At 43.4% G+C, this 24,544-nt stretch overlaps 1 protein-coding gene across 2 annotated transcripts; it reads left to right on the top strand.

Moving 5' to 3' along the window:
* Nucleotides 1-638: 638 nt before the first annotated feature.
* On the top strand, nt 639-14,252 carry CDHR5 (cadherin related family member 5). 2 transcript variants are annotated; one of them, XM_015629589.2, is made up of 14 exons: nt 639-828; nt 1,018-1,193; nt 2,154-2,204; nt 2,505-2,597; nt 2,725-2,823; nt 3,983-4,093; nt 4,450-4,626; nt 4,970-5,060; nt 6,239-6,336; nt 6,667-6,873; nt 7,409-7,525; nt 8,022-8,094; nt 10,847-11,007; nt 11,848-14,252. In XM_015629589.2, the coding sequence occupies exons 1-14, from the start codon at nt 750-752 to the stop codon at nt 12,457-12,459; spliced, it is 2,145 nt and encodes a 714-aa protein (XP_015485075.1). In that variant the 5' UTR covers nt 639-749; the 3' UTR covers nt 12,460-14,252. The 2 variants fall into 2 exon arrangements, with proteins under 2 accessions (XP_015485075.1, XP_015485076.1); XM_015629590.3 differs by lacking the exon at nt 4,450-4,626.
* Nucleotides 14,253-24,544: the final 10,292 nt, after the last annotated feature.

Raw genomic sequence — 24,544 nt, 5'->3', positions numbered from 1 at the left:
TGGAATACTTTTGGAAGGAGTACTGACAACCTAGATTTCATTAAGCTGCTAAAAACCACCTGGCTGAGGTGCAGCATCCAAGAACTTCCTGAAATCAGAAAGAATTTTAAAAGATCAGTGAGAGATCCCCTGAAAACTTCAGGAAGCTGCTGAGATTCAAATAGTTGAATATTTCCTGGTGTGGAACTCCTGGAAGGGGATTCTGGGAAGCATCTCTACAAGGATCAGCCACCAGTAGAGACATGTTTTCCCTACAAAGTTGCTGGACATTCCCTGGACTGCAGGTGAGCCTCGTCACTGCTGGGATCCACTTGCTCACCTGGTGTGATACAGACCCCAACTCTGGCACATCAGAAACCAAATTTTCCACCTTCCCTGTGTCCCTTCCTGGAGTACACAGACAGCTTCCCAAGTACCAGCCCTTGTCCTTCATGCTTAGCTGGGCAAGGACTTGGCTCTGAGTTCTGAACTGCTTCAAATCCTTGTTGCCACAGAGAGTTTAGGATAGGAAAGATCCAGGGGAAAAAAGAAGCAGAGAGGATTTATGTGTAATCCTGTTCTTTGACTGGTGAACCCTTCAATAAGTCATCCAATGGGGCAAAGAGGCAAAGGTTGAAGCACGGCAATCCACAGCCAGCTGGTGTTTCTTGGTGCCATAAAGTGGTGAACGCAGACAAGGGCACAGGGCGGAACAGGGAGAAGATCAGCTTAGCTGGAAAAGGGGATTTTTCAGCAACTGGCAGCTCACCATGGCTGTTCCTCACTGGCTCCTCATGTCTGCACTCTTTCTGCTGCCCCTCCTGGCACAGGTTTTGGCACAGGAATCAGGTAAGCTCTTTGATGAGGTCCATGTCTCTGAGGAATGTTTCCCATGGGAGGGGGTGGCCCTGTTACAGGTGGGGGGTTGCTACGCTCCAAGACACCTTTTCTCCACAGCTTGTGACCACAGCTCTCCCCCAGCTCCTTCACAATGTGAATCCTTGGGCAATTTTGCATCTTATTTGTGTGTTTTTCTAGGATGTTCTGTCAATAACAGCAAACCAAGTGTCCCTGAAAATAAATGTCCTTATGTGGTGACTACTGTCAACGTGCAGCCAGGTTTCACCCTAACAATTGACCCCAATTTCCCCGATGGCCAATTCTTCGCCATTGAGGGCTCAGAGCTGAAGCTGACAAAGTGTGTGGACTATGAGGTAAGCCTTTAGCTGGAAGGGCTGTAAGGATGGGATGGATAATGCTGGGATGCAATCAGTTTCAACCTGGAGCCTTGGGCTTAACCTGTTTCTAAAGGGAATAAGTTATTTCAGTTGTGTGAGTTTGGGAGCTTAAAAAAAAACCGATGGAGACCATTTATAAGGGCCTAGAATGACAGGATAAGGGGGAGTGATTTCAAACTGCCAGAGGGCAGGGTTTGATGGGATATTGGGAAGAAATTCTTTCCTGGCAGGGTGATGAGGACCTGGCACAGGTTGCCCAGAGGAGCTGTGGCTGTTCCATCCCTGGCAGGGTCCAAGACCAGGTTGGATGGGCCTTGGAGCAGCCTGGGATAGTGAAAGGTGTCCCTGTCTGTAGCATGGTGTTGGAATGAGATCAGCTTTAAGGTCCTTTCCCACCCAAATCATTCTGGGATCCTGTCATCTTGTGTGAAGCAGAAAGGCAGTATGAAAGGTCATTGTGTTCACTTAGGTTGCTGCTAAATTATTTTAGCTCCCTGGAGTGCTTTGTATACAGCCACAGGCATCCTTAAGCTCCCTTTCAATGTAAACCCCCACTTTTACTGGAGTGAAGAGCAACAACTGGAGCTAACACCCTGCAGGTGCCATTGTACTTGCTGCATAGAATGTTTCTGATTTATTCAATTTTAAAAGAAATCTGTTAGAATTCACCTGAGGTGAGAGAGAATGTCAGATTATCTCTGCCAACAACTTACAGGGATTGCAGGGAGAGCACCTAGAAGATGGGGCTGCTTTGATATTATCATAAACAAGACCCCAGCATTAAGGAAAGAAAGGAAAAGTTAGATACTCCTGAAAATAAGATAAAAGCCCAGCAGCATTTCTGATTCATCAAAGCATGGATTTGGCTCATTTGCTTTAGCCAGAGTTTGTACTCTTGGGCTGTTTTTACTGTGGGTGGGTTTGTTTTTCATGCAGGAAAACCCTGTGCTGCTGCTGTACTTGATCTGCAAGGACCCTGCTGGCCAGGTGAGTGCTCTCCCACCACTGAGCCCTGGGACTGCAGGCAGCACCTGCTTCCCTCTGCTCTTCCTAATCCTCACATTGGGATGGGCAGATGATCTCTTTGTGGACAGACACGCTGCTCTCATAGCCACAGAGAGAGCCAAGGCTCTGCCACTGAGAAGGAGGTGGCAGCAAGCCCACAAACCCAGCCCCATTCAGCCCCCATCCTTATACCATCCCCTCTGGCCATTCTGCAAAGCAGGTTGAGCCCCAACAGTCTGTTTTTGTCTTTGATCCTTTAATTTGATTCTTTAATTTGCCCAGACTGATTCCCAGGAAATCCTAGTCACCATTCTGAATGAGAATGACAACAGCCCTGTGTTTGCACAGCCAAACATCACCAGGGATGTCCCAGAGGTAAGGGGTTTTTGGAAGGGAAGAGGGCACTGCTCTCTGGGTACTGTGGGACTGAGGAAGGGTCAACAGGAAGGGGGCTTCAATCCATTTCACACAAACAATAGCTTCAACAATGTGTTTTTTTCAGGATACAAAAGTAGACACAGCTATTGTAGCCCGTGAAGAATTAAGTGCTACTGATGCTGACCTGGACATCATCTACTATGAACTCACTACCACAGTGCAGGTGAGCATCTCTGGGGACAAACTGTAGCTCTAGAGAAGCTGGATGCAGAAGAACCCCAGCTTTGAGGAGAAGATCACTGCATTTAGTTCTCTCAACTTTTACAAACCCCAAACATTGATTTGGTTAGTGGAGCAGAGCCATCAATGCTGCAGGTATTGAATTCTCTTATGGCTCACATTTTTAATGCACTGTACAGATTAAACTTTCATCTAGGATATTCAGAGCCATAATGACTCAGAGAAGCCTTGCTGGTATTATCTGTAAACATATCAGGAGACCTTTGTACCTCAGGGAACTCAGAATTGCGCTGAGTCAGATGGGGAAAGGAGTCCTTGCCCTGCCTGCCAACAGCAGCACAGGAAATGGATTGTGCACACAGTTAAATCACAGTCTAGAGCACAAGAGCTGGCTGTAAACTCAAATCAAAAGGAAATTCAAGAGAAAAGCCAAATGTTTGTTTGCACTTTTGAAATGCATTGTGGAAAGAGCAGCCAGCGCTTTAATATCCTCAGGGAATTTAAGTTCCTGTGAGCAGAAACCACCAGGTTTCAGCTCTGGGATCAGACTTTGCATTCACATTGGTGTAAGTTCAGAGGGATTTAGAAATTCAGAGGCATAAAATTAATGGAGAACCAAAGCAAGTGTGGAAGGTTATAAAGTAAAATGCAATGCATGATATTTCAACTCAGCTTTAGTTTCTTTCAAAGTTCGGCTGTGTTAGGTTAAGGTGGGTGATCCTGCCAGCTCTCAAAGGCTGAACCATTTTTGACCTTTTCTGTGTATGGAAGTGAGATTGCTTGGCTATTAGGGACCCAAAATCATTGCCAACAATCATGGATTGTTGGCAACTTGCTAGAAGTAGGAAATAAATGAGGTGATAGATTTCATCTAGAAAATTTCATCCAGAAGCTGCTGAGCAGATGGGCAGTCAAAGCAGGAGGTCTGGGAGAGGAGATTCACAAGAACAAACTTTTCTGATAAGCCAGGCAACTCCAGTGTGCGGTAGCAAAGATTAAGTAGATCAGACATTCCCACAGTGCCCTTCATCCAGGTCTCCAGGACTAAAGGTCCAGTAGGGATGACAAAGACAACAATGAGCAGGATTTGGAATGTGTCTGTGAATGAGTCTGCTCTAGGAGTTTTTCTTTTCCCTTACCAGGACACAGATGGTTATTTTGCCATAAGAGGAGTTAATAACCCAGAGATTTATTTACAAAAAACATTGGACTATGACAAATTTAATTCGACAACGTTGCTCTTGTATGCCAGGGTAAGTGGTTTGGGAAGAACAGAATGTCTCTTTTGCATGGTCCCTCTTACCTGAAGGATGAGTCTGGATGGGACATCTCTGGGATAACAGAAGGGAGGGTGGGGATTAGGTGTGGGGGGTGGTGCATTTGGAGCAGCCTTTCCCTGTCCATTAATTCCAGTGACAGACCTGCAGTCAGCCCACCTTTGTCAGCAGAACAAGATAACCTACTGCTTTAGCTTTCCTCACATAAATTGCTAATTAAACAGATTGGAGTGACAGTGGCTAAAGGGCCCCAGGCCACTGCTTTTAGCAGATGGGGCCTTGTTTTGGCAGTGAAACTTGTGTCTCACGAGTGTGCTTTGCCTTGGGGGCAGGACAGGCCTGTGACCAGCCCCGAGCCCAGCAACAATGCCACTGCAACAATAACCATCACCATCCAGCAGAGTGACACCCGGGCACCCTGGTTCCTGCCCTGCACCCGGATCCACAATGACGCCAGCGTCTGCATCAGCAGCCCCTACTCTGGCAGGGTCAACATCTCCGAGATGTCGGTGAGCAGAGGGCTCAGACAGTGCCCCTGCTGCTGTTCCCAGTGGGAAGCACTGAAACATTTCCATGAGCTTCTGCTGGTCTCCAGTGTAACCATCTCCAGATGGTTCAGCAGAACAGGGAGCCTTTGCCAGACCCCCACCCCAAGCAGCACTGCTTCTCTCTGCTCCTACAGCACATCACAGGAGAGGCAAGAGCAGGAACACCAGCTCAAGGCTGTCTCACCTCTGCCCTGGCACCAGATCCTGTCCTGCCCAGGCAGAGCCACAGGATCTGCACTGGGCTGGGAGAGCTCCAGATCTGGTCCTGGCCTGTGGTGTGTGATTGTTTGAATTGTTGTTGCAGACAGAGCCACTCCTCCTGGAGCCAGGGCCCATCTATGCTATAGACCCTGACTACACCATCAGTGACAGGATCGTGTACAGCATTGTTGGGGGTGAGTAGGTCTTGTCACCTTCCACAGGGGACATTGCTCATGTCTCCTGTGCTACCTGCCAAGAGCACTTGAGGGAGGGCCTGGGATTTCTGCCACAAAGGCAAAACTAGAGCCACAGAACATTGATGATTAAGTAGAGGAAACAGACTGTACAGAGAGGAAGAAAAATATAATTACAGTCCCACCAACTGGTCTCAGTGAAATGTTTCAAAAAGACTTTGGTTTTTTTTGTGAGATGAGACATGTTTTATCTTTAAGTTTTAAATGTGATTTTGTCAATCTGATCATGCTATTTTCATGCAGTGTTTGAGCTGAACCTAAAATTCCCACATTATCAGCCTAATTTCTATTCATTGCCCAGAACTGTGTTTTTATTCCCTAGCACATTGCCACTATCTCATCTTCCCTGTTTTAGTCTCGGTTTCAAAAGGATCAAAGCAAAGGTCATATTGGTCAAGTGGAGTGTTCCTCTCCCTTTATCTATTATGCCTCATGGCACCACAGTTGTGATATTCTCCTGATATCACAACTGTATTAAAGATGTATTAAAAATGTATTAAAGAACATTAAATTCCACTGGCATTTTGGCTACCCTCTCCACAGTCAGTGACTCACATCCTTGTCAACAGAGAGCCCACAGTGTCCCAGGGTGAGGAAAAGAACTAAAAATTCTGCTGATCTTACATGTATCCAACATAGGTACTGTTATGATTCCCACACAGATGTAGGAATCTGATTTCTACCTGTACATAAATACAAGGTTTGTGTCTAGACTCCCTTTGTAATCAGCAGAGAGAAATAAGCATTCCCAGAGCAGACTGGGAACTGGATGAAGATTTTCAGTCCTAAAATTGTACCAGAGGCTCTGGACATTTATTACACTTTACACTGGCAATCTGTGGGCCTAGGCACTGGAAATGCAAAGCTTTGTTGTCCTGCCTCATTCAATTGGGTTCACACACATCTAATGTGTCCCTCTGCATCCCTGGCCAGCACTCCCAGTCTGTGGAGCAGCCAGGCAGGCAAGGAAAGCAGCATTTTTCCTTGGCTAAATGGTATTTACCCAAGGAAGATTCCTTGAAGGTATTTTCACTAAGATGTGGAAGAAATGAGTCTGTGAGCTCCAGGTCACTTTATGAAGGAATCTGATGTTTGAATGGTCTTTGTATTTTCTCTAGGGAATACAGACAACGTGTTCTCAGTGGATGCAGACACAGGGAATCTAACCATGAACAAAATAGTGACTTCCCCAGATTCCTTTTTGTTGCAAGTTATGGTAAGTGATGACATTACAGCCAGCCACCCAGCTCAGCTGGATTTCCAGGAAACTGAGCTGGGTGTGACAGGGATCAGTGACCTCAGTAATAACTTGGTTACTTCCCTTCTTTTGGAGGGCCCAGTGTTTGACCTATGTATTGCACCAAACCACACGAGAAACTCCTGCAGAAGTTGAGAGTTTCCCCTCAGGTGTGGGTGGTGACAGCAAAGGAAATTCACCCTGGCCACATTCTGCTGAGCTGGGAATTGCAACAGGCTCCAGATCCAGCCTGTCCTTTAGTGTCTCATCAGGGGCAGAAGTCTGTCAGTTCTCTCTCTTTCTCTGCAGGCTGCCCAGGTCAGCAACATAAGGAAATACACTGTAGCCACTGTAGAGATCAAGGTCATCAATAAAAGCAATTTTCCACCCTACTTTGAGAAGGGGGTCTACAACGGGACGGTGTTTGTTGGGATGCCCCAGAGAAGCTTTGTCTACCAAGCTGGAGATCCTTCCGCCCCCCTGGTGATAACAGCAATGGATCAGGATTTCCCCGATGTGAGAAACTAAAAGTGCTTTGTGTTCTGTCTCACTGCTTCAGGCTTAAAGCAGGATCAGGAAACACGAGGGAGGGGAGGTGGGGAGAGGCAAACACATGTTGTCCTCTAGTGTTCCATGTTATATTCCCTTGGAAATTCCACATAAACCAGATCCACTTATGGTGTGATGTAATGGGGAGAAGCTGCTGGACTTCCCTCTTCCAAAGCCAGTCCCACACAGATCACTTGCATAGGTGTGTTTTCCTTGGGGAAGTACTAAAGTTGCCAACAGAAGTTGGGTTAAGACTTGAGATTCTTTTTTTTTAAAATATTTTTGTGATGCTTTCTTGGCCTCTGAGCAACAACGTGAATGCAGTTGAGTTCAGCCTTTCTCACCTGCTCAGCCCAGGTTTATTTATTACTCTCCACACCTGCTCCTCAAAAACCTGTCCTCAGAACACCTCAGGTATTTTGGACAAAGCCTGCCAGGGGATTGTTGGGAGGATGCATGTGAAGCACAGTGTGGTTTGATCACCTGCTCTCTGACCTTTCAGAAAGTCAACCCCAACATTGAGTATTTCCTCAAAAACAGCACCGATTTCATCGCAACCAGGGATGGGCTCATCCTGACCAATGTAGTGCTGCAGTCTCCAGGAACTGTGACCATCCAGGTAGGGCACCTGTCCTGGGTATTTTGTCAGGGGTGTGGAAAGAAGGAGGAATTCAGATTCCCTTTTTGCTTGGGTCAAAGGAGGCAGTCACTAACTTTAGACTTGTAAGAAGCTGGATGTTCCCTCTGTCCACACACCTGCCTAAGGCTTGCCTGGCACAGTGCCATGCCCCGTGGAGCTTCTGGCCCAGCCTGGTCACAGCACTGCTGGATCCACAGGCAAGCACAGAGAGATCCAACCTGCTGCTCCTGCCCCACACTGCCTCAGAACCTGTGCTCTGCACTGTGCTGGGAACTGAACACAGAGCAGGGATGTGGTTCAGCTCATCCACTCCCAGGGCAGGGAATCTTCAGAGCTCTTGTTCCCCTGTGACCAGGCTGTGCAGCCACAGTGAATGGCTGTGCTGAGGATAGGGACTTTTCTCCTCAAAGTGCACTTGAGAGTGCACTGGAGATCTGGAAGTCCCTAAGCCCATCTCTTTCCCATGTTCCCACAGGCTGTTGGAAAAGATGTGTTGAGCCTGCAGGAGGCAAGCACCATAATTGTGGTGGAGGTCATCCTTGCCAGAGGTAGGCTGGGAAGGTCTCTGTTTTCTGCTCTGGGGAGTCTTTTCTATTTCTGTGGCAAACTGGCCATGATGGGTCACTTGCTGTGGGCCTGGGCTGAGCCAACTCCAACCCTACAGGAGGCTCTGTGGTGGCTTTAAGAGGCAAAACACCCCAACAGCATCCTCACAATATAACTTTTTAAAATTATTTGTTTATTTTTTCTCTGTTTTGATTCTGCTGCTGTCCTTCTGCACTTCCTTTCACTCCTGGATTTCTCAGTCTCCTCTGAGCTGAGCTTCTCACAGTTATCACAGTTCTCCAAGTCAGGACAAAAACTCCAAAGCTCGTTAGGATCTTGTTTCTTGTGTTTATTAGGATGTTATCACAAAACTTGGCAGGTCCCTCCAGACTTTCTGCACAAGTTCAGTTCACTGCAACTTGGCTCATTTCTTTCTGATGGTATAAAATAGCCTTGTGGCTCACTTTGTGGCTCACTTTGTGCTTTGAAGACACAAAATGGCCTTGAATTATGCAGTTCTTTTATCTCTATATTTATTCTTATCCAATTAACAATAGACACATATATTATTTTTCTTAATGACCCAATGACCTATCACCCTATGACTTGTGTGCTGACCTGCAGCATTTTCTATCCAATCACCTACTATTACCCAAAAACCTCTAAAAGAAGAACATGAAGAAGAAAGAAAAAGGAAAAGAAACAACAGTCTAAATCCTTCATCTTGCTTTCTGCTTTCTAAACTAGCTTAAACTCTAAACTTTAATTTTTTCACCACGTGACTTAGGAAAACTCTCTAATCTGCACACTCCCACTTTTAGCTTTTCTATTTAACAGTTATTTTCATGTATCACTATGAAAACATGCTCATAAATTTCATATTATATGAAATTCAGTGTTTATCTGGATCTCAGAGCTGAGCATCTGTGCACACACTGTGTCCTAGACTCCAACACACAGCAGAGTCACCACGTGCCTCAAAAAGTCTCCTGAGACTTCAAGTGGTGCTGCGTATGGGAGTGTCTTTTCTTCTTCCACAGCTAAATCTGGGCTTGGTTCATGCTGGGAAATAACCCAGGATGTCTTATCACAGCAAAGGAGACCTTGGCACATCATTGCTCGTTTTTAGCCAAACACAGACAAAACTGCAATGTTCTTACTTGTCTTAGGCAGAGCAGAGGGCAGCTGGCACACCCCAAAGCCAGGCTTGCCCATGAGCCAAGGCATTTCTGCTCAGGGCAGGTCAGGGCCTTTCACATCAGGACTTTATGGTCTTACAAGAGAAACAGCCCATGGGTACTAAGAGAGACATGAGGCTTCCTGTGTAACCCTCCAGCTACTGTTTAACTTTGTCGATGTAAAAACAGCTCACACTTCCATGCTGCTGAGAAATTACTCTTAAATTGGTCTTATAAATAAATTAGGATTGAAGTTCATGTGACTTTTATCCTTTAAGATGGACCAATAGCAATGAATTTTTATCTCAGGATAGGCAGATAATGCCCAGGCTTCACTGGGTTCTACACAATGATGAGCGACTGAAGTTCCATCACTTCACCCTCTCATCACCACCTTTGTGGGGTGGGAAAAACAAATGGGCTCCTGGGTGTAAATTTGGATTGATTCCCTAAAGGTAATGTTCACAGCTAAAAGCCACTAAAACCCCATCTAAGGGCACAGCCCATCATAAAACTAGTCCATATGTGAGCTCACAGAGCTACAAATGCTCCAAGCATGTACCAACACTTCTGGGCAACTTTGAAACGTTGCCCCTGCTGCTTAAGCCACACAAAGCAATGGTGCTGTTGAATATGCAGAATTACACAGCTCTGTGACTCTCTGTGGGCTGTGGCTCCCCAGGAGACAAGATTAAACAGCAAAAATTCACTGAGGTCCTAAATCCTTGCCAAGGTGTTAATGATAAACTGAGGGCGGAATCAAATGCAGAGGGAATACTCCAATTCCATTATCATAAACAAGTCAGCAGCAGAACAGAACCTTGTTTCATTAATCATTAATGAGAGTAATTTATACTACAAAATGAAGCTGGGAAACTTAAATAATACCATCACCACCACCAAGCAAAGCTGAGAATGGTACTGTCTTCCCACTCTGGTGTCAATCTCTGTACAGCTACCCAACACTGACCAGTGGCACTGACCATGAGCAGACTGGGGAAAACAGCTACAAAAGGGCAGGAAACATTTTATTGTCCTGGGGACTTTCTAATGCTTTTCCTATTTCCTATTCCGATTTTTTGTTGCTTATTTTGATCTGCTCATCTGGGATGTTCCAGATGAAAAGAAACTTTGCATTTTCACCCACAGATGTACAATCAAACCTCATTTTTGCATTCAGTAGAAGGGTGTAGTGTAAAAGGATAAATGGGAAAGTCAAAGAACTAAATGGCTTTACTCCATGTAGCAAATGCTTGCCTGACACAGTCAGGTTTTTATTAACTTAGTTAAATCACAGGGTAAAAGTTACCGTCCTGTAAACGGCTGCTATTTCCACTTCATGGGATTTACTGGAAATGACAATATTCTGTGTGATAACAAAAGAAGCCCTCTGCTTTTTTGCCCTCAGCAAAAGAAGATTTTCTGTGGTATCATATATGACTGTCACATTCTGCAGCACAGGATGCTTCCTTGCCTTTCAAAAGTTGGTTGGAGCTTCTTCCACAGTGAAGGGTTGTGTTGGAAAATGCTGCCTGCCACTTTCAGGCTTTGTAACACTGGTTTGTTTTCCTTGCAGCTGTAACCCCCTCTGACAAGATGTACACTGCTCAGGACATGGCTATCTTAGGGGGCACATTAGCAGCACTGCTGTTAATTGCCTTAGTCTTCCTTGGAGTGCTGGTATGGAAATCCAGTAGATGGTATGGGAAACCTGTCAAATACCTGATGAAGAAAAAGGTAAGTGTCTTGTTTGGACCTGAACTTCTGAGAGTTAGAAAGTGGGATCTGAGGAAGAATGGATGGGCTGCCCAAGTACCAGACATTGGTGTGAGGGTGGTGAATCACTCCCAAGATGAAGTTTGCAGAGGTGGCATCACTTTGGTGGTGATTGCTGCTGTTCTTTCTGCCCCTGAGGCTGGAGCTGTGTGATGGATGAGGGGCAGACGTGGTAAGAAGAGCACCACAGCTCCAAGGAGCAAAATCTAGGATAAACGTGGCACACATCAGGGGCAGTCTCTGAAAAACACCTGTCTGTGGTTCATCCTCCCTAGTCAAAGGAGAGGAGTCCCTTCATATCTGATCCCAAAGACCGGGCTCAGACACTTGTCTGCCCCTGAGCTATTTAATTTTAGACATCTCAGGTCCCTGGCAGATTGGTCACTGTGAAGTTTAGGGTGTAATTTGTCTGACCAGATGTTGGTCTGTGCCATAGGCTGGGCCTGCCAGGAGCGTAGCCCTGAGTGCAGAGCACATAGCTCAGGTGGGTAGCAGAAGTCCTTCACCCTGAGTGAGGGAAATCCCACTGCAGAATGGGGTGGGTACAAATAACCATGTGTGTGTGGTGCTGGTGCTCAGCCCTCCTGGAGAACAAATCCACTCATCTGAGAAAACTCCAGAAATGGAGCCAATAAAAAATGTTTCTTCCCGGGATCTCCATCTTTCCCTGGCTTCAAATAGGTCTTACAGCAAACCAAGCTGAACTTTCCGGAACAGGAGCTCAGTCACTGCAGCCACCCCTTCCCTCCCGCCCCCCATTTCTTTTCCTGTCACAGTCACAATGTGTCTCTCCTCCTGTAGCTCTCCATGGAAATCTCTGGAGGTCACCAGAATGAATATTACCAGGAAGATGAGCAGCCTTATGTGGACACCAAGCAGCATGAGCCATCAGAAACCAGCAGTGTCCAGGCAGAGCCTCCTGTGCCAGAGCAGCCAGCACTTGCCTTGTACTCCTCTGGTGCAGAGGAAACAGAGAGTCTCCCAAAGGGCTCCATAGCTTCCACTGTCACCTTTGACCAGGAAGAGAAAGAGGAAGACAAGGAAGAAGAGGCTGGACAGGAGAAAGAAGTGAAGTCAATCCTCAAAACAGACAGGCACTTGGCAGATGATGGCTACAAAGCTGTGTGGTTTAAGACTGATGTGGACCCTGAGGCTGGAGAGAGGGTTGAAGTGATTGAGGACAATGCAGCAGATGATGATGATGATGATGATGATGACAGTGACCAAGATCTGCAGAAGAATGAGGAGGAGGAGGAGGAGGAGGAGGAGGAGGAGGGAGAAAGTTCTGACACAGACAATCACCACCGAGGGCTGGAAGAGCCCTTTGCCTCAGAGAGCTCATCACCCCCAGCAGCAGAGGTGACAGCCAACATGTCTCACACAGGTGCAGGGACAGCTGACTCTAAGTTATAATGGAAATTGGGTACATACCCCCAGAAATGGGGCAACCTCAGCTTCTCTGCTGACATGAAGCCCATTTTTCTGCTCAGGGGGAAAACTGGAATGCAGAAGGGTGAGGTTATCTATCCTGCTAGTCTGAATGCAGCAAATAAGGCTAGAAGAGATTACAGCTAATTTAACCCTTTAATGAGATCTTAGAATATCACTTGGGATTTTCAGGGTGAAGCATTTCATCTTTCCACCTTCCTGCCTGTTCCCCCTGGGTCCCTTGACATCACCTTTCCCAAACTGGCTGCAGGTACAGCAGAGCTGTAGCTGACCTGGTCTGGCAGCGGCAAGCCCAGCTCAGAGGAGCAGTTGTTTTGCACAGTCCAGTGTTGTTTGGCTCTTCCCTTTAGGGTGTTGCAGCAGGGTGTCAGCAAGTCCCTCTGAGCCTGCAGGTGCTCCTGTGACTATGCAGGAGCTGGCTTCAGGGCTGGGCTCTGCTCTGTTCTCCCAGCAGAAGCAGCTGGAATGTGCCACCAGGCCCTTGTCCTGCCTGAGGTTCCATGCTCAGGACCTGCTGTTTCCTTTGTCACTGGTAAACAAGGACTGATCACATGTTCTTTACTGAAGGACTTTGTCATCCATCTTCTACGTCATAAACCCACTAATTGTGTGCTACTTTAGCTGTGTATCTGCTGTCTGTCTGGCAAAAGAGCTCCTGAGGTATTGTCTAAAAGTGCCAAGTCTACTCTATTGCCAGGTAGCAGAGGGAAGGAAATATTTGATGCTCTTGTCTTGGTTTGCACCTCCCATCAACCAATCGCTTCTCTCAGCTGGCAGCCAAAAGCTGGGCTGGTTTCCACCAGCTGAGGTCATGGCTGTGTGCATTTGCATCTTCTGATCATCAGCACAAGATCTGTGCTGCTCCTGGAGAAGGAAACCAAAGAGTGACTGCTGGGATCTGCAGGAACATCACAGCACATGTGATTCCCAGGGAGGCTTTTATCCTCTTGGGCCACACATGTCCCAGTGTTCCCATGCTCATTCCTGCTCTCCTGTCTCTGAGGAATGCTGCCCTCCTGGACTTCAGGAGCTGTGTTTGTGCTGAAAATCAAGCCCAGGACCTGGGAAGTTTTCCTACTTCCTACAGCAAAGCCGTAGGAATTGCAGTGTGGAAATGGAGGGTGGGGAGTGCACCCAGTGTTTCCCACTTAAAGAATCCCTCCAGCAGCTTTGGGATATCTCCAGGAAGCATTTTCCACAGGACTATGAGAACTCTCTGGCAGCTGCTCACTGATCTGCCACCAGCAAGGCTGAGGGTCGAGCCTGCCTGCCCCCTGTGCTGATGCTGCTCCTGGGAGGGTTGCTGATGTGGGGAGAAGCTGGAGTGCTTCTCCTCTGCTCCGTTTCCTTGGTGGCTGTGCCATGTGTGGTCCATTCCTGTCAGTGCTGTGCTGTCTGTCTGCCTTCCCCCTGCTGCTGTGTACTCTGGATTTCTGCTGGCACATTGATTTATGAGCTCCCTGCGACTGCAATCTGTGTTCAGCTCTTGGTGCTTTCCCTCCCCTCACCAGTGTGCTTCCCATGCTCCTGGAATGGGACTGGTCCAGTCTTTGTTACCTCCCAGGTCTCATCAATGCATACAGCCATGGGATTTGGAGTTTTTCAGGGTTATGGGTGTTTAATTTCAGAGGTGATGTTTGGTAAATATTGTGTCTGTGGAAGTGGTGCTGGTTGTTGTGAGGAGAAGCACAACACAATAATAAAACTTGGCAGCAGGCAGAGCTCAAATTCCAGCTATGCCTGTTAAATCCTCCAGATCCTGTGTTCTTGACTCCTGTCTTTTTTGGAAAGAAATGAAGAAAAATGTGCAAGGAACAAGAAGGAAATTTAAACTTTTAAATTCAAGTTCATGTGAGCTTGCATCTGTTCAGGTTGGTTTGTCTGCTGAGCTTGGGAAGGGTGACAGAGTTTTTGCTTCTTTGTACAACCATTATGTTCATTTATAAACATCTGCATAGGAAAGAAAAATGCTGGCAGAAATGTTTTTAGAAAATTGGATCAGCTTAAGTTTTTTTTTGATGGCAAATAAATATGTAAGTACCTCGAAGATCTCATCCTTACATTCCAAAGACATTCAAGTGCTTTTGGAAGTTTAACTCTACAGGTAGATTTAAGAAATTTCTGTCACCCCATCCCCAGTCAAGCTCTGTTTTTATTTCTGTACCAGCTTAGAATGATATTTTTTAGCATTTGTAATGCAGAGCTGTAAAAAGCTGGTCAGCAAATCTGCAGGAGGAGAAAGAGCAGTTTCAGTGGCTGTGCTAAGTGTGGATTTGAGGTTTTACAGGTGGGAGTGGCACAGATGCCAAGGGAGAGGATCCTCACAGCTTTCCAGCTTTGAGCACCCTCTCCTGATGTAACACAGACCTGGCATGTGCCTGTTTCACCTTCATTTTGGCCTCTAGAAGGAAAAGAAGGCTCTCAGCTGCCAGGGGAAACTCAAAAGCTGAATTGAAACCAGCAGGTACAAGCAGAAAATTGGAAAAATCAAGTAAATACAGACATTAGGGTTTCTTTTACCTACAGGAAGTTACAGAAACTGACTTAAAAATTCTGAAAATTAATTTCTGCTCAAATTCTGTCCCCATGTAGAACTGAATTTCACATATTTCCTCAAGTGTCATTGGCATAACTGACAGCAAACACATCCTTTTGCCTTTTTTTTTGCTTCTGAGAGAAAAATGCCTCTGGAACATGGTTTACAGAGTGTGGAGGACACTTGTTTCAGTTTTTGGAAGAGAACTGGTGACCTTTCTCTTTGTATGTAGGATAGCAGCATGATCTAGCATTTATAAACTTCCAAATTATAAGATTAATTATTATATATATCCAATATATATCCAAATTATAATTAATCAGAGATAAAAGACCTGTTTTAACCTGATTCCCCTTAGATATTGAGCAGCCTTAGCTCCAAAAGGAACGTGACAGAAAGTGGATTCACACCAGTGAATCAGGTTGTAGTCCCACCCCTGATCCTTCAGGAGCTGGCTCAGAGAAAACATGAAAACACACATTTTAGGGTTGAAAAATCTTCTGAAACATTTAAAAAAGGTAGTAATAGGAAAGAGAATGACTGATACTATACAGTCAGTAGTGAACAAATGTGAAATCTTCTTTAAAAACAACCCTGATGCAAGGAAGAGAATTGTCTTAGGAGTAACAAAGGCAGGGGATCTTCCTGGAATTACTGGTAAATGGATTTTGCAGAGTTACCATGCAAAGAGGGATACTGGTACATACTGGAACTTCAGTGGATGGCCAGAAGTTTACCCCTGTCTCACTAACACAATCAAGGAAGTGGGGAAAGTTTTGCTCAATCATATTCCAAGGTTCAGTGTTCCCTTGGGGATGTCATCAGGGCACCACACTTTATTGCAACAGTGGTTAAAGAAGTTATCTGGATTTGGGGAATTCCTTGGGACCTGCATACACCTTATAGACCCCAAGTGAGTGGTAAAGTTAAACATATCAATGGGTCACAAATCAGCAAAATCTGTCAGGAAACATCCATGACATGAGTCAGGCCTTGCCTATGGCTTTACTGAGGATCCACAAACAACCAAGGTGGAGGGATAACATCAGTCCCTATGAAATAATGTATGGCAGGCCATATCAAATCCCACATGTTCCAGGTGAAGTTCACATGAAGGGGAAACTTGATTTACAGCGATATCTAATGGCTTTAGGTTCCACTTTGCAGAAGGTGCAGAATTATATCGTGCTGTCCCGACCCCTAGGACAGGACACACCTGCACATCCTTTCCAGCCTGGGGACTGGGTCTGTGCTGAGTGCTGGGACAGTGATCCTCTGCAAGCCAAATGGAGAGGACCATTCCAAATCCTGCTGCTTGCCCTCACTGCAGTCAAAACTGCTGGCAAAGGACCTTGGATTCACTACTCCAGAGTTAAGAAGGCTTCTGCTCCTGAAACAACTGTAAAAACAGAGACTGATGCAGAAAAAAACATGTTTTAAATGATTCCTCTTCTGTGCCTAAAAAACTTCATGATAATCACTATTCTTCTTTTCATGATAGCCAACTGTGCAAGGCATTACTACTGTTAGATATTTACTGTTGTTAGATATTTATTTACTGTTAGATATTGCTGTCCTGGAATTTTGTTTGAGGGTAGTGACGAGACTTTTTCTACACCGGATCTGCGTATTTTGTGTTTTAGAAATCGATACATTTATTTCTTTTGGAAGTGCACACCACCATCTAGTGGATCCATTGAAAGGTGGCATTGGGAAGGTAAAAGGCAACAAGTGTTTTCTTCTTTAGTGTGGGATCAGCAAATGGAGCAGTTCCTTTTGGGATCCTGCATCAGTGAGAGTGAAAAAAATGTGAAGGCATATAAACCCGAGAAGAATGTGAACAACACCGTGTTATGTGAGCACTTCAGGGACTGGGAAGGAAAGGTAATGCCTACAAATGTCATTTTGTTCCAGGATCTTATTTTTGGGATTGAATTTTAAATATAATTTCTACACAACAGAAAGAATGTGCTGCTGAGAAGAAAATCACACAGCACCAATGTATGTGGTGCTGTTCAAGGAGTGAGGTGAAGGTGAAGCCAGCAGCAGTTTTCTCCTCTTGCCCATTTTGTGTACAAGGTTTTGTGTGATAATTTCAGTTTTGTAGCTAGTGTCAAATGTGAAATAAGCTGATATTTCATATGACTGGAGAGGAGTTCATATTGCCCCTTGATTGTTGTGTGAATTAAACATTTGAAATGGACGGTGAAGAGCTTATGCAAATTCCTTCTCAGTTCAGTAGCTGCTGCTGCCATTAAAAAAGCTCCAGAACAAAAAAGACAGTGCTGGGCATCACTTTTCCCCAACAATCTCAAACTGCATGACACACACTGTTGCTTTGCTTTTTACTTTCAGCTGTATGCACTCATATTTTTTCTCTCTCACTAAACTTAGCTCTATAATTTTAATCTGGCCACAAAAAGTGACAGGCACAAAGCAGTTTTTAGGTTTAACATACACATCAAAGAATATCAACAATAGCACACCACTGGGGCTTTGAGTTTTCCTGTCCTGCCACATGTACTAACACATTCTTTCTAACACGTGGGTTTTACAACAAACAGCTCTGGCAGCTTTCCTGTAAACTGCACTACACATACTGGTGCTGTGATTTTTGTTTCCAGCTCTATACACCTTTACATTTTTTCACTTTTGCAGAGTCTAGCTACAAAATTGAAAACATCTGGCAAAAATCTTGGTCACAAAAAGAGACCTGAAAAATTTTGCTGGCTCCTTTTATTAACTTGCATCCTCTGAATTGTAAGACACACCATGGAGCTATGCAGTTCCTGCTGGACTGTATGTACTGCTGTAGAGCTCAACTTCAAAACTTAACAGCTTTAGTAAATTGTTACCATACTAAATATGATAGAACAGAAAACCAGAGTTTTTTCATTTTCTTCTTACAGCTTATAAACTGCTCACACAAAACTCTATGTGTTTTCTCCCTCAGTCATCCATACAACTGTGCACTTTCTGTCTTGCAGAGCCTAGTTACAAAATCAAACCCAAAAACATTCAGCAGATAATCCCACAGAATAAATTCCAGAAGAAAGAACAAGTGCTGGATTGAACCTTTCTTTTTCAACCTATAAACTGCACTGCCAAAAATAAGACTATTCTCTTTCCTTCCCAGGTATATTCAGGATCTTGTTCTTTCAGTCTCGCAGAACCAGGATCCAAAAGCTCTCCCAAATAAAGGTGAGAGGAGAAAAAGCTCTTGGCTTGTCCCTGTCTCTGTGGCAGTTCAGCAGCTCCTCTAGATGGTGGTGTTTATTTGCAGAAAAAGGAAATGGACACTGGCTAAACAAGCAATTCCAAGTGCAGAAACTGACAACGTCACTACTCAAACACTATGCCAGGACAGAAAGGTGCTTGGTTTCAATTTCTGGGTTCAACAAACGAAGTTTATAGCTGAGTTCACCTATTGAATACAATTCAGGCACCAAAAAGGTGCCAGGTTATAAAGCTGTAGCAGGCCTTTACCTACAATTGACAGCCAGAAGAGAACCAGGGCTCCCATGGAAAAACACTTTCAAACACTTCCAAGAACACACCATCAAAATTCGAATAATATGTCCAATAATGAATATGTCCAAGGATTGCTCCAACACAAAATTTTCAGGACAGAAAGGTCTTGATGACCTTTGTCTCTGATGGGCAGCTGCATTAGTTGTGTCCCTTCCTATGTAAAGGAATGCCCAGTTTTGATATTCTGTGTACAGCTAACTTTGGATATTTCCACTGAATTGCTCCCACATAAAGGGTCCCTGGACGAAATGGTCTTGCTGGCCTTTACCTCTGATGAGAATATTTTATCATTTAAACCTTTGTTGAGGACTACATGGAGAGGTACAACAGGAGCCATGTACAACCCTGTGGTGTTTAAGGCCATGAAAACCAGTGGTGGCACCTTGGCAGAGGGACACTGGGGATCTCAGGGGAAAAAGCTGAATTTGTGCATGGGTGGACTGTGAAGTTTTAAAAACCAAGGGACTCCTCTGCTTGGGGTCCCTTGTCAGACACTCAGCTCAAGCTGTTCCTGTGTCTCTCTGGCATGACTGAGTTGATTAATGGAACAGTTTGATAATATATTATGGAAAATCTAGTGTTGAACAGGTAAAGAGACCTGGTCTGTCTGTGTGAGAGTGGGGGTGTGTAGGGAGTCAAGCAAGGCCCCACAGGGCTCACTGGCATTGATATAGCATCATAGCCCACTATGAAGGGGCTCAGTCCCACCATTAAAGCATCTGGTAGTGGGAATATGATTGCAAGAGTACTTCCTGAATGGTCTGAAAAGGAAGCTTCCTTAATACAGAAATGCAGAAAATGTGAGAAAAGACTGAAATTATTGAGATGCTAGCCCACCTGTGCTCTTTCAAAAGTATTTCAACCATAGCTAAATTTGATAGCTCTAATACAAATCTAAATTTATGTGTTTGTATTTGTAAGAGAGCAGAGGAAAGGCTGAGTGGCTCCAAACAACAGGGCAGGAAAGCAGTGGGGAAAAGGGTGAGTTCTGCCTGGATGGGACATTTTACTCACCTCCTCCTCCTACCCCTGCCTGGCTCTTTGAGCTTTCTTGCACTTGGCTGCACAGAGACTCTCCTTGGGAACTCAGCAGCAGGTGAGTGCTGTAATGGGCATGGCTGAACACATGGGATCTTTATAAGCCCCAAAATGTGTAGTGACAAGATTTGGGAGCCAAAATTAACATTGACCTGCCTGGGAGAGGGCCCCAGGGGTCTGAAACTGATAAAGAGCAGCAAGGTGTGTGCCCTGTAGCACACTCTCCAGCCCTGGATGTAAAGCTGTTGACACGACACTGGATCTCCCTCTCTCCCACCTCTCCCTCACATTCTTCCTCTTGAAATGTATTTTAAGCCTGATGGAAAAAACTCAAACCATCAAAGATTCAAAACCTTGCCAAGTGTCTGATTCTATCTGGATATTCCAAAGTTGCCAAGTGCCTTGTAAAGTCTGCAAGCAGAAGTTCTTTATATTGAAAACCCTGAGAACTTTATTTTTTATCCCTCCCACCACCTACAGTATATCCAACCACCTTCTCCTAAATCCTCTGAACAAGATCAGATATTTCCCTTACTAGAAGCCTTTCCTGAGGGAATTTCATCAGGATTAAAATCTTGTTAAAATTAAGTCAGGATTTAAAACTATTAAAGATGGCCTTGAACTCTTTTTTTACCCATGCTGGAGCTGCCTTGATTTAACCTGTGAAAGAAAAATGACACTGATTGTGTACTACACAGAATAGATTTCTTTTAATGTGAGAAAAAATTCTGAATACAAGTACATAGAGAAGTTGTCCATAATTATGACTTAATCACCATTGTTATTGTTTGAAATTAGAAAACTTTGGCCTAAAGGATTGCTTAGAATCATATTTTTTTCTTTGGATGTCAACCAACTAATATTCTTTGAGATATGAAAGTAGATCTCTGCCCTTTATTTTAGTTAAGCAATGGTATGTTACATTGAATTATTGTATGGAATATTTCTGGAATAATTAATGGGGTTATTGAATAATACACATTCAGTTAATTAACCAGTCATTCAGTCCTTTCTCTTGAATCAGCTCATGTTGCTGGGGACTATGTTATATTATTTATTTTGTAAACTTCCATTTACAGAAAGATATCACAGTGCAGACTGCAAGGAAAAAGAGGTGTGAAAGAAGGGGACAAAAAAAAAGCAGAATTGTTGCCAGTGCAATAGCTCTTTCAAGTACAAGGGCTACAAGAAAAAAGAAATTAAAAAAGGAATTGTGAAATTGCTATTTTGTTACATTTTGGGGGTTATGAGAAAATCCTTGAATTTCCAGTCCTGATTCTGATATTTACTTTTGCATGGAGAGAGCACATTTCTTAGCCACATCAGGATTGTGTTGTATGTTAGTAACTGCAACTGGACTTTGTGCTTAAAAGAAAAAAAACACTTTCTAGTGCATTAAAAAACCAGTTTCTTATTTATAGGAGTATTTGATGCCAGACCAGAACTACTTATATGTACAGGGGTAGCTGGAGACTATAGGCTGCCTTTCTTGTCCCTGGTTTTGAAAAATACTTCTGATATAACCCTGAAAAATTCTTATCAGGTGAATATTGCTTCTGTTAAAGCAGCTGTTCTGTGTATTTAGAACATTTTAATGTGCTTTGTGCCCTTCTGTACTTCCAAAAAACATAAATTAATGGAATGTTTTTCTGGATGAAACAATACAGAATTGTTGTTTTCTCACTGAGATTTCTGAAATGTCAAGTACCTAATCTTAAATCCCTCTGCTGTTAACAGCTTGTCCATTTCCCTGAATGAGCAAAAAATAAAGTGCAGGTTGAAGAGTTTAGATGTTACTTGCAGACAAAATAAAAGGGAGTAGTACTCTTAAGTGAGTACTTAGCCAAAATGGGTATTTTGAAGATGTAGGATTATAATTTTTTTTTTCTTTGCACTGCAATGACAGAGTATGTGCTGGTTCAGTATTTTTTGTGTGCATATACACACAGTGGTAAGCTATAAATATTGGAAATTTATATTGGTTTAAATTATCTTTAGACAATATATTCATAAACCAGAAAGTCTAAAATTTTAACACCTTTGAGGTTTTTTTTGTTGGTTTGTTTTGAGGGGGGGTGTTTGGGGTTTTTTTTGGAATGTAGCTCATTAAATCTCTCTCTAGTAATTGAATTTTCCCAATTTTTTTTCCTATCTCACTTGGAAAAATTTGGAACTGTGTGTGCCATCTGTTTACATAATACTTTCAGTTTTAATTCCACAGAGAGAGTGATTATCACTGTATAATTCTAAGAGAAAAGTTTACTAAATTCTGCAAGTAATGTTGAGCTGAAGAAACAGTTTGCAGCAAATTTAAAGAGAATCAAAACTTGTTGTCCAACAGTTAATTCAAAATTAAAATTACTCTTTCAGGAATGCTAAATGAGAAAATGAAAGCCACAAAACTGTGCTTTCAAGATGGATTATTCAACATTGCCTGGAAAGATATTTGCAAAATAGACTCAAGCATGTTAATTCTTTAACAGAATGTAGCCCAAATTACCTCAGTTCTCTACCATCTTAAAAATGATAGAGATTATGCAGTAAAATAATCACATTCCTATAGTGCTTACATTGATTCAGCTGACAGTATTCCTGCATTATAGAGGATAAAGTGTTTTCTTTCCTACCTCTTTATATAATTAACTTCTATCAGAATCTAAATTGTTAACTCTTAAATTAATAAAATAGGACCATCAAAAAGTGTGCTAAAGGAGAAATATTTAAAAAACTATCTTGGTTTATTACAGCATAATATCTTTATGGTCTCTTTTTCTATTTGGTATGACAGGAATTGCTAATTTCTTATATGTAAATCAAATTAGCTCTGTATACATTGAGGTTGTGTTCAGTAAGGTTTCTTCTTGCTTGCAGAATAATATTAATGTTTTTGAAATTACAGATGCTCACATGTGCCTTAGATTTTGTTCTGGAGTACCCACAGTCTTATTGTAAAATAAGGAAATATGCATTTAAACTTGGTTATTTATATAGTGTGTATAAATCTGGACAGGTTAATTAACATGATGGTGAGATTTCTCTGTGAAAGAAGCAAATATCCTTTGTCCTGCACTATTCTGAAAATCTCACTCTTTTGCTGAGTAATAAACATTATTAAAATTGAAGCCCTACAGTGTAGTTGGGTATTCAGGAAAATCCTGATTTAAATAGCCAACCAGTAAGTGCTGCTTTGTGTTATCTCTTAATGAAGAAAGAACTCTGGAAAAATTCTTTCATGACCTTTGCTAGAAATGAAATCCTGTATTTGGTGTGGGGAACTGCCTTGATTGTGTGTTCTTGAGATTGCCCCAAAAAATCACCAACAAGGGTATGAGCAAAAGTCAGATTTAGTATTACAGATGAGTTGGCCAGATTCACTCTGCTTACAAAGGACAACTAAGGCACAAGACAAGGGAAAGCAAACAACAGCAAAACCAAACAAGATCCAGGCAATAAATACAGAAATTAGTTTAAAACTACCCAGGGGTGTGTGTGTAAAGACAGTGTAAACAAGGATGAAGAGGAATGTGGCATAAAGCTTAACAACACTTAACAGTACTTTAACTTATACCTTAATTTATAGCTTAACCTTAACAATCTAACAGAGAAATAACACTTAGCAGCATTTAGCCTAAATTAAAACTATAACTTAGCCTAAATTCCAGATTTGCTATAGTATATGTGCAATTGTATACACACAGACAGAAACAGTCAGTGCCAGATAAGGTACCTGTGGAAAAATCTCCCTCACAGGTCAGTGAAAATAATCACTTTGGATGCTTTTTTATCTGCTGATGGGTGAAGGATCAGACCAGGACTCGTGGTGTTTCAGCAATCCTCCAGGTACAGGAAATTATATGTGAGAGGTGTCCCACCCAAGGGAGATTGCTGCTGCTGTGGTCCAGGAGAGCTCCAAGGGCTTGGACCTCTTTTTGTATTTTTATAGGTCACAAGAGAATGGGCTTTGGTCATAACAACGTTTCATCCTGGCTACAGTTTGGGTTGGCACTTTCTTTGAAAGTGTGAGAGTAAGAATGTTACTCCATTCAGGCCAGAGAAATAATTTTCCAAGGCTGGGCATGAGAAAAACAGAAATTTGTTAGGAGTTCCTAGGAGGAGTGCTCTGATAAGCTGAGACAGAGCTGAGCCCAGGTGGTGTTCTCAAGAGCAAGGCCTAACAAGCATTTCTCACATCACCCTGCAGCCTGGAAAGGCGTGTGTGTGTGTGAATTCTTCATATTGTCTGCTCAGATTTACATGGAATTACACAGGTTCTTCAGTGAGTGTGTAAGACAACTATTTCTGTGCCTCCCTTGCCTACCTTCATTCACTTTTCTGTTTCTCTTTGTCATGTGACAACATTTGAATGTGAGCAACATTTGTTGCACAGCATCTGCTCAGAAAAGCTGTATCTTCCCATGTATGCGTATTCAGCACCAGGGAGGAAGTAAATATTAATATAAGATGGAACTCTTTTTTCTTTTTTGATTTTGCACTTCTCAAACTCGGATTTCTCAGTCTCCTCTGAGCTGAGCTCCTTTGGGATGCTCCCTCACAGGGAGTTCTGTTTATCTCAGTTCTCTGGATCAGGACAAAAACTCCAAGTTAGGATCTTGTTTCTTGTGTTTATTAGGATGTTATCTCAAAACTTGGCAGGTCTCTCCAGACTTTCTGCACAAGTTTGATCCCTTATAACCCGGCACACTTTGGCTCTGACTGCACAAAATGGCTCTGAACTACGAAGTTATTTTATCTTTATATTTACTTTTACCTAATTAACAATAGACACATAAATTATTTTTCTTAATGACCCAATGACCAATGACACCTGTGTGCTGCACTGCAACATTTTCTATCTAATCACTTACTACTACTTAAAAACCTTTAAAAGAAGAAAAGTGAGAAGAAAGAAGAAGGAAAAGAGACAACACTAAATCTTCTATCTTG

Source organism: Parus major, chromosome 5, assembly GCF_001522545.3.
Source record: "Parus major isolate Abel chromosome 5, Parus_major1.1, whole genome shotgun sequence".
NCBI classification, from domain to species: Eukaryota; Metazoa; Chordata; class Aves; order Passeriformes; family Paridae; genus Parus; species Parus major.
The sequence above is the reverse complement of the archived record's forward strand: the minus strand, read 5'-3'. Positions and strand labels throughout refer to the sequence as shown.

Coding starts and splice junctions, on each gene's coding strand:
- CDHR5 (XM_015629589.2), top strand. CDS start 750: ATGGCTGTTCCTCACTGGCTCCTCATGTCTGCACTCTTTCTGCTGCCC. Junction 1,194..2,153: donor CAAAGTGTGTGGACTATGAG/GTAAGCCTTTAG, acceptor TTTTTCATGCAG/GAAAACCCTGTGCTGCTGCT. Junction 4,627..4,969: donor TCAACATCTCCGAGATGTCG/GTGAGCAGAGGG, acceptor TTGTTGTTGCAG/ACAGAGCCACTCCTCCTGGA.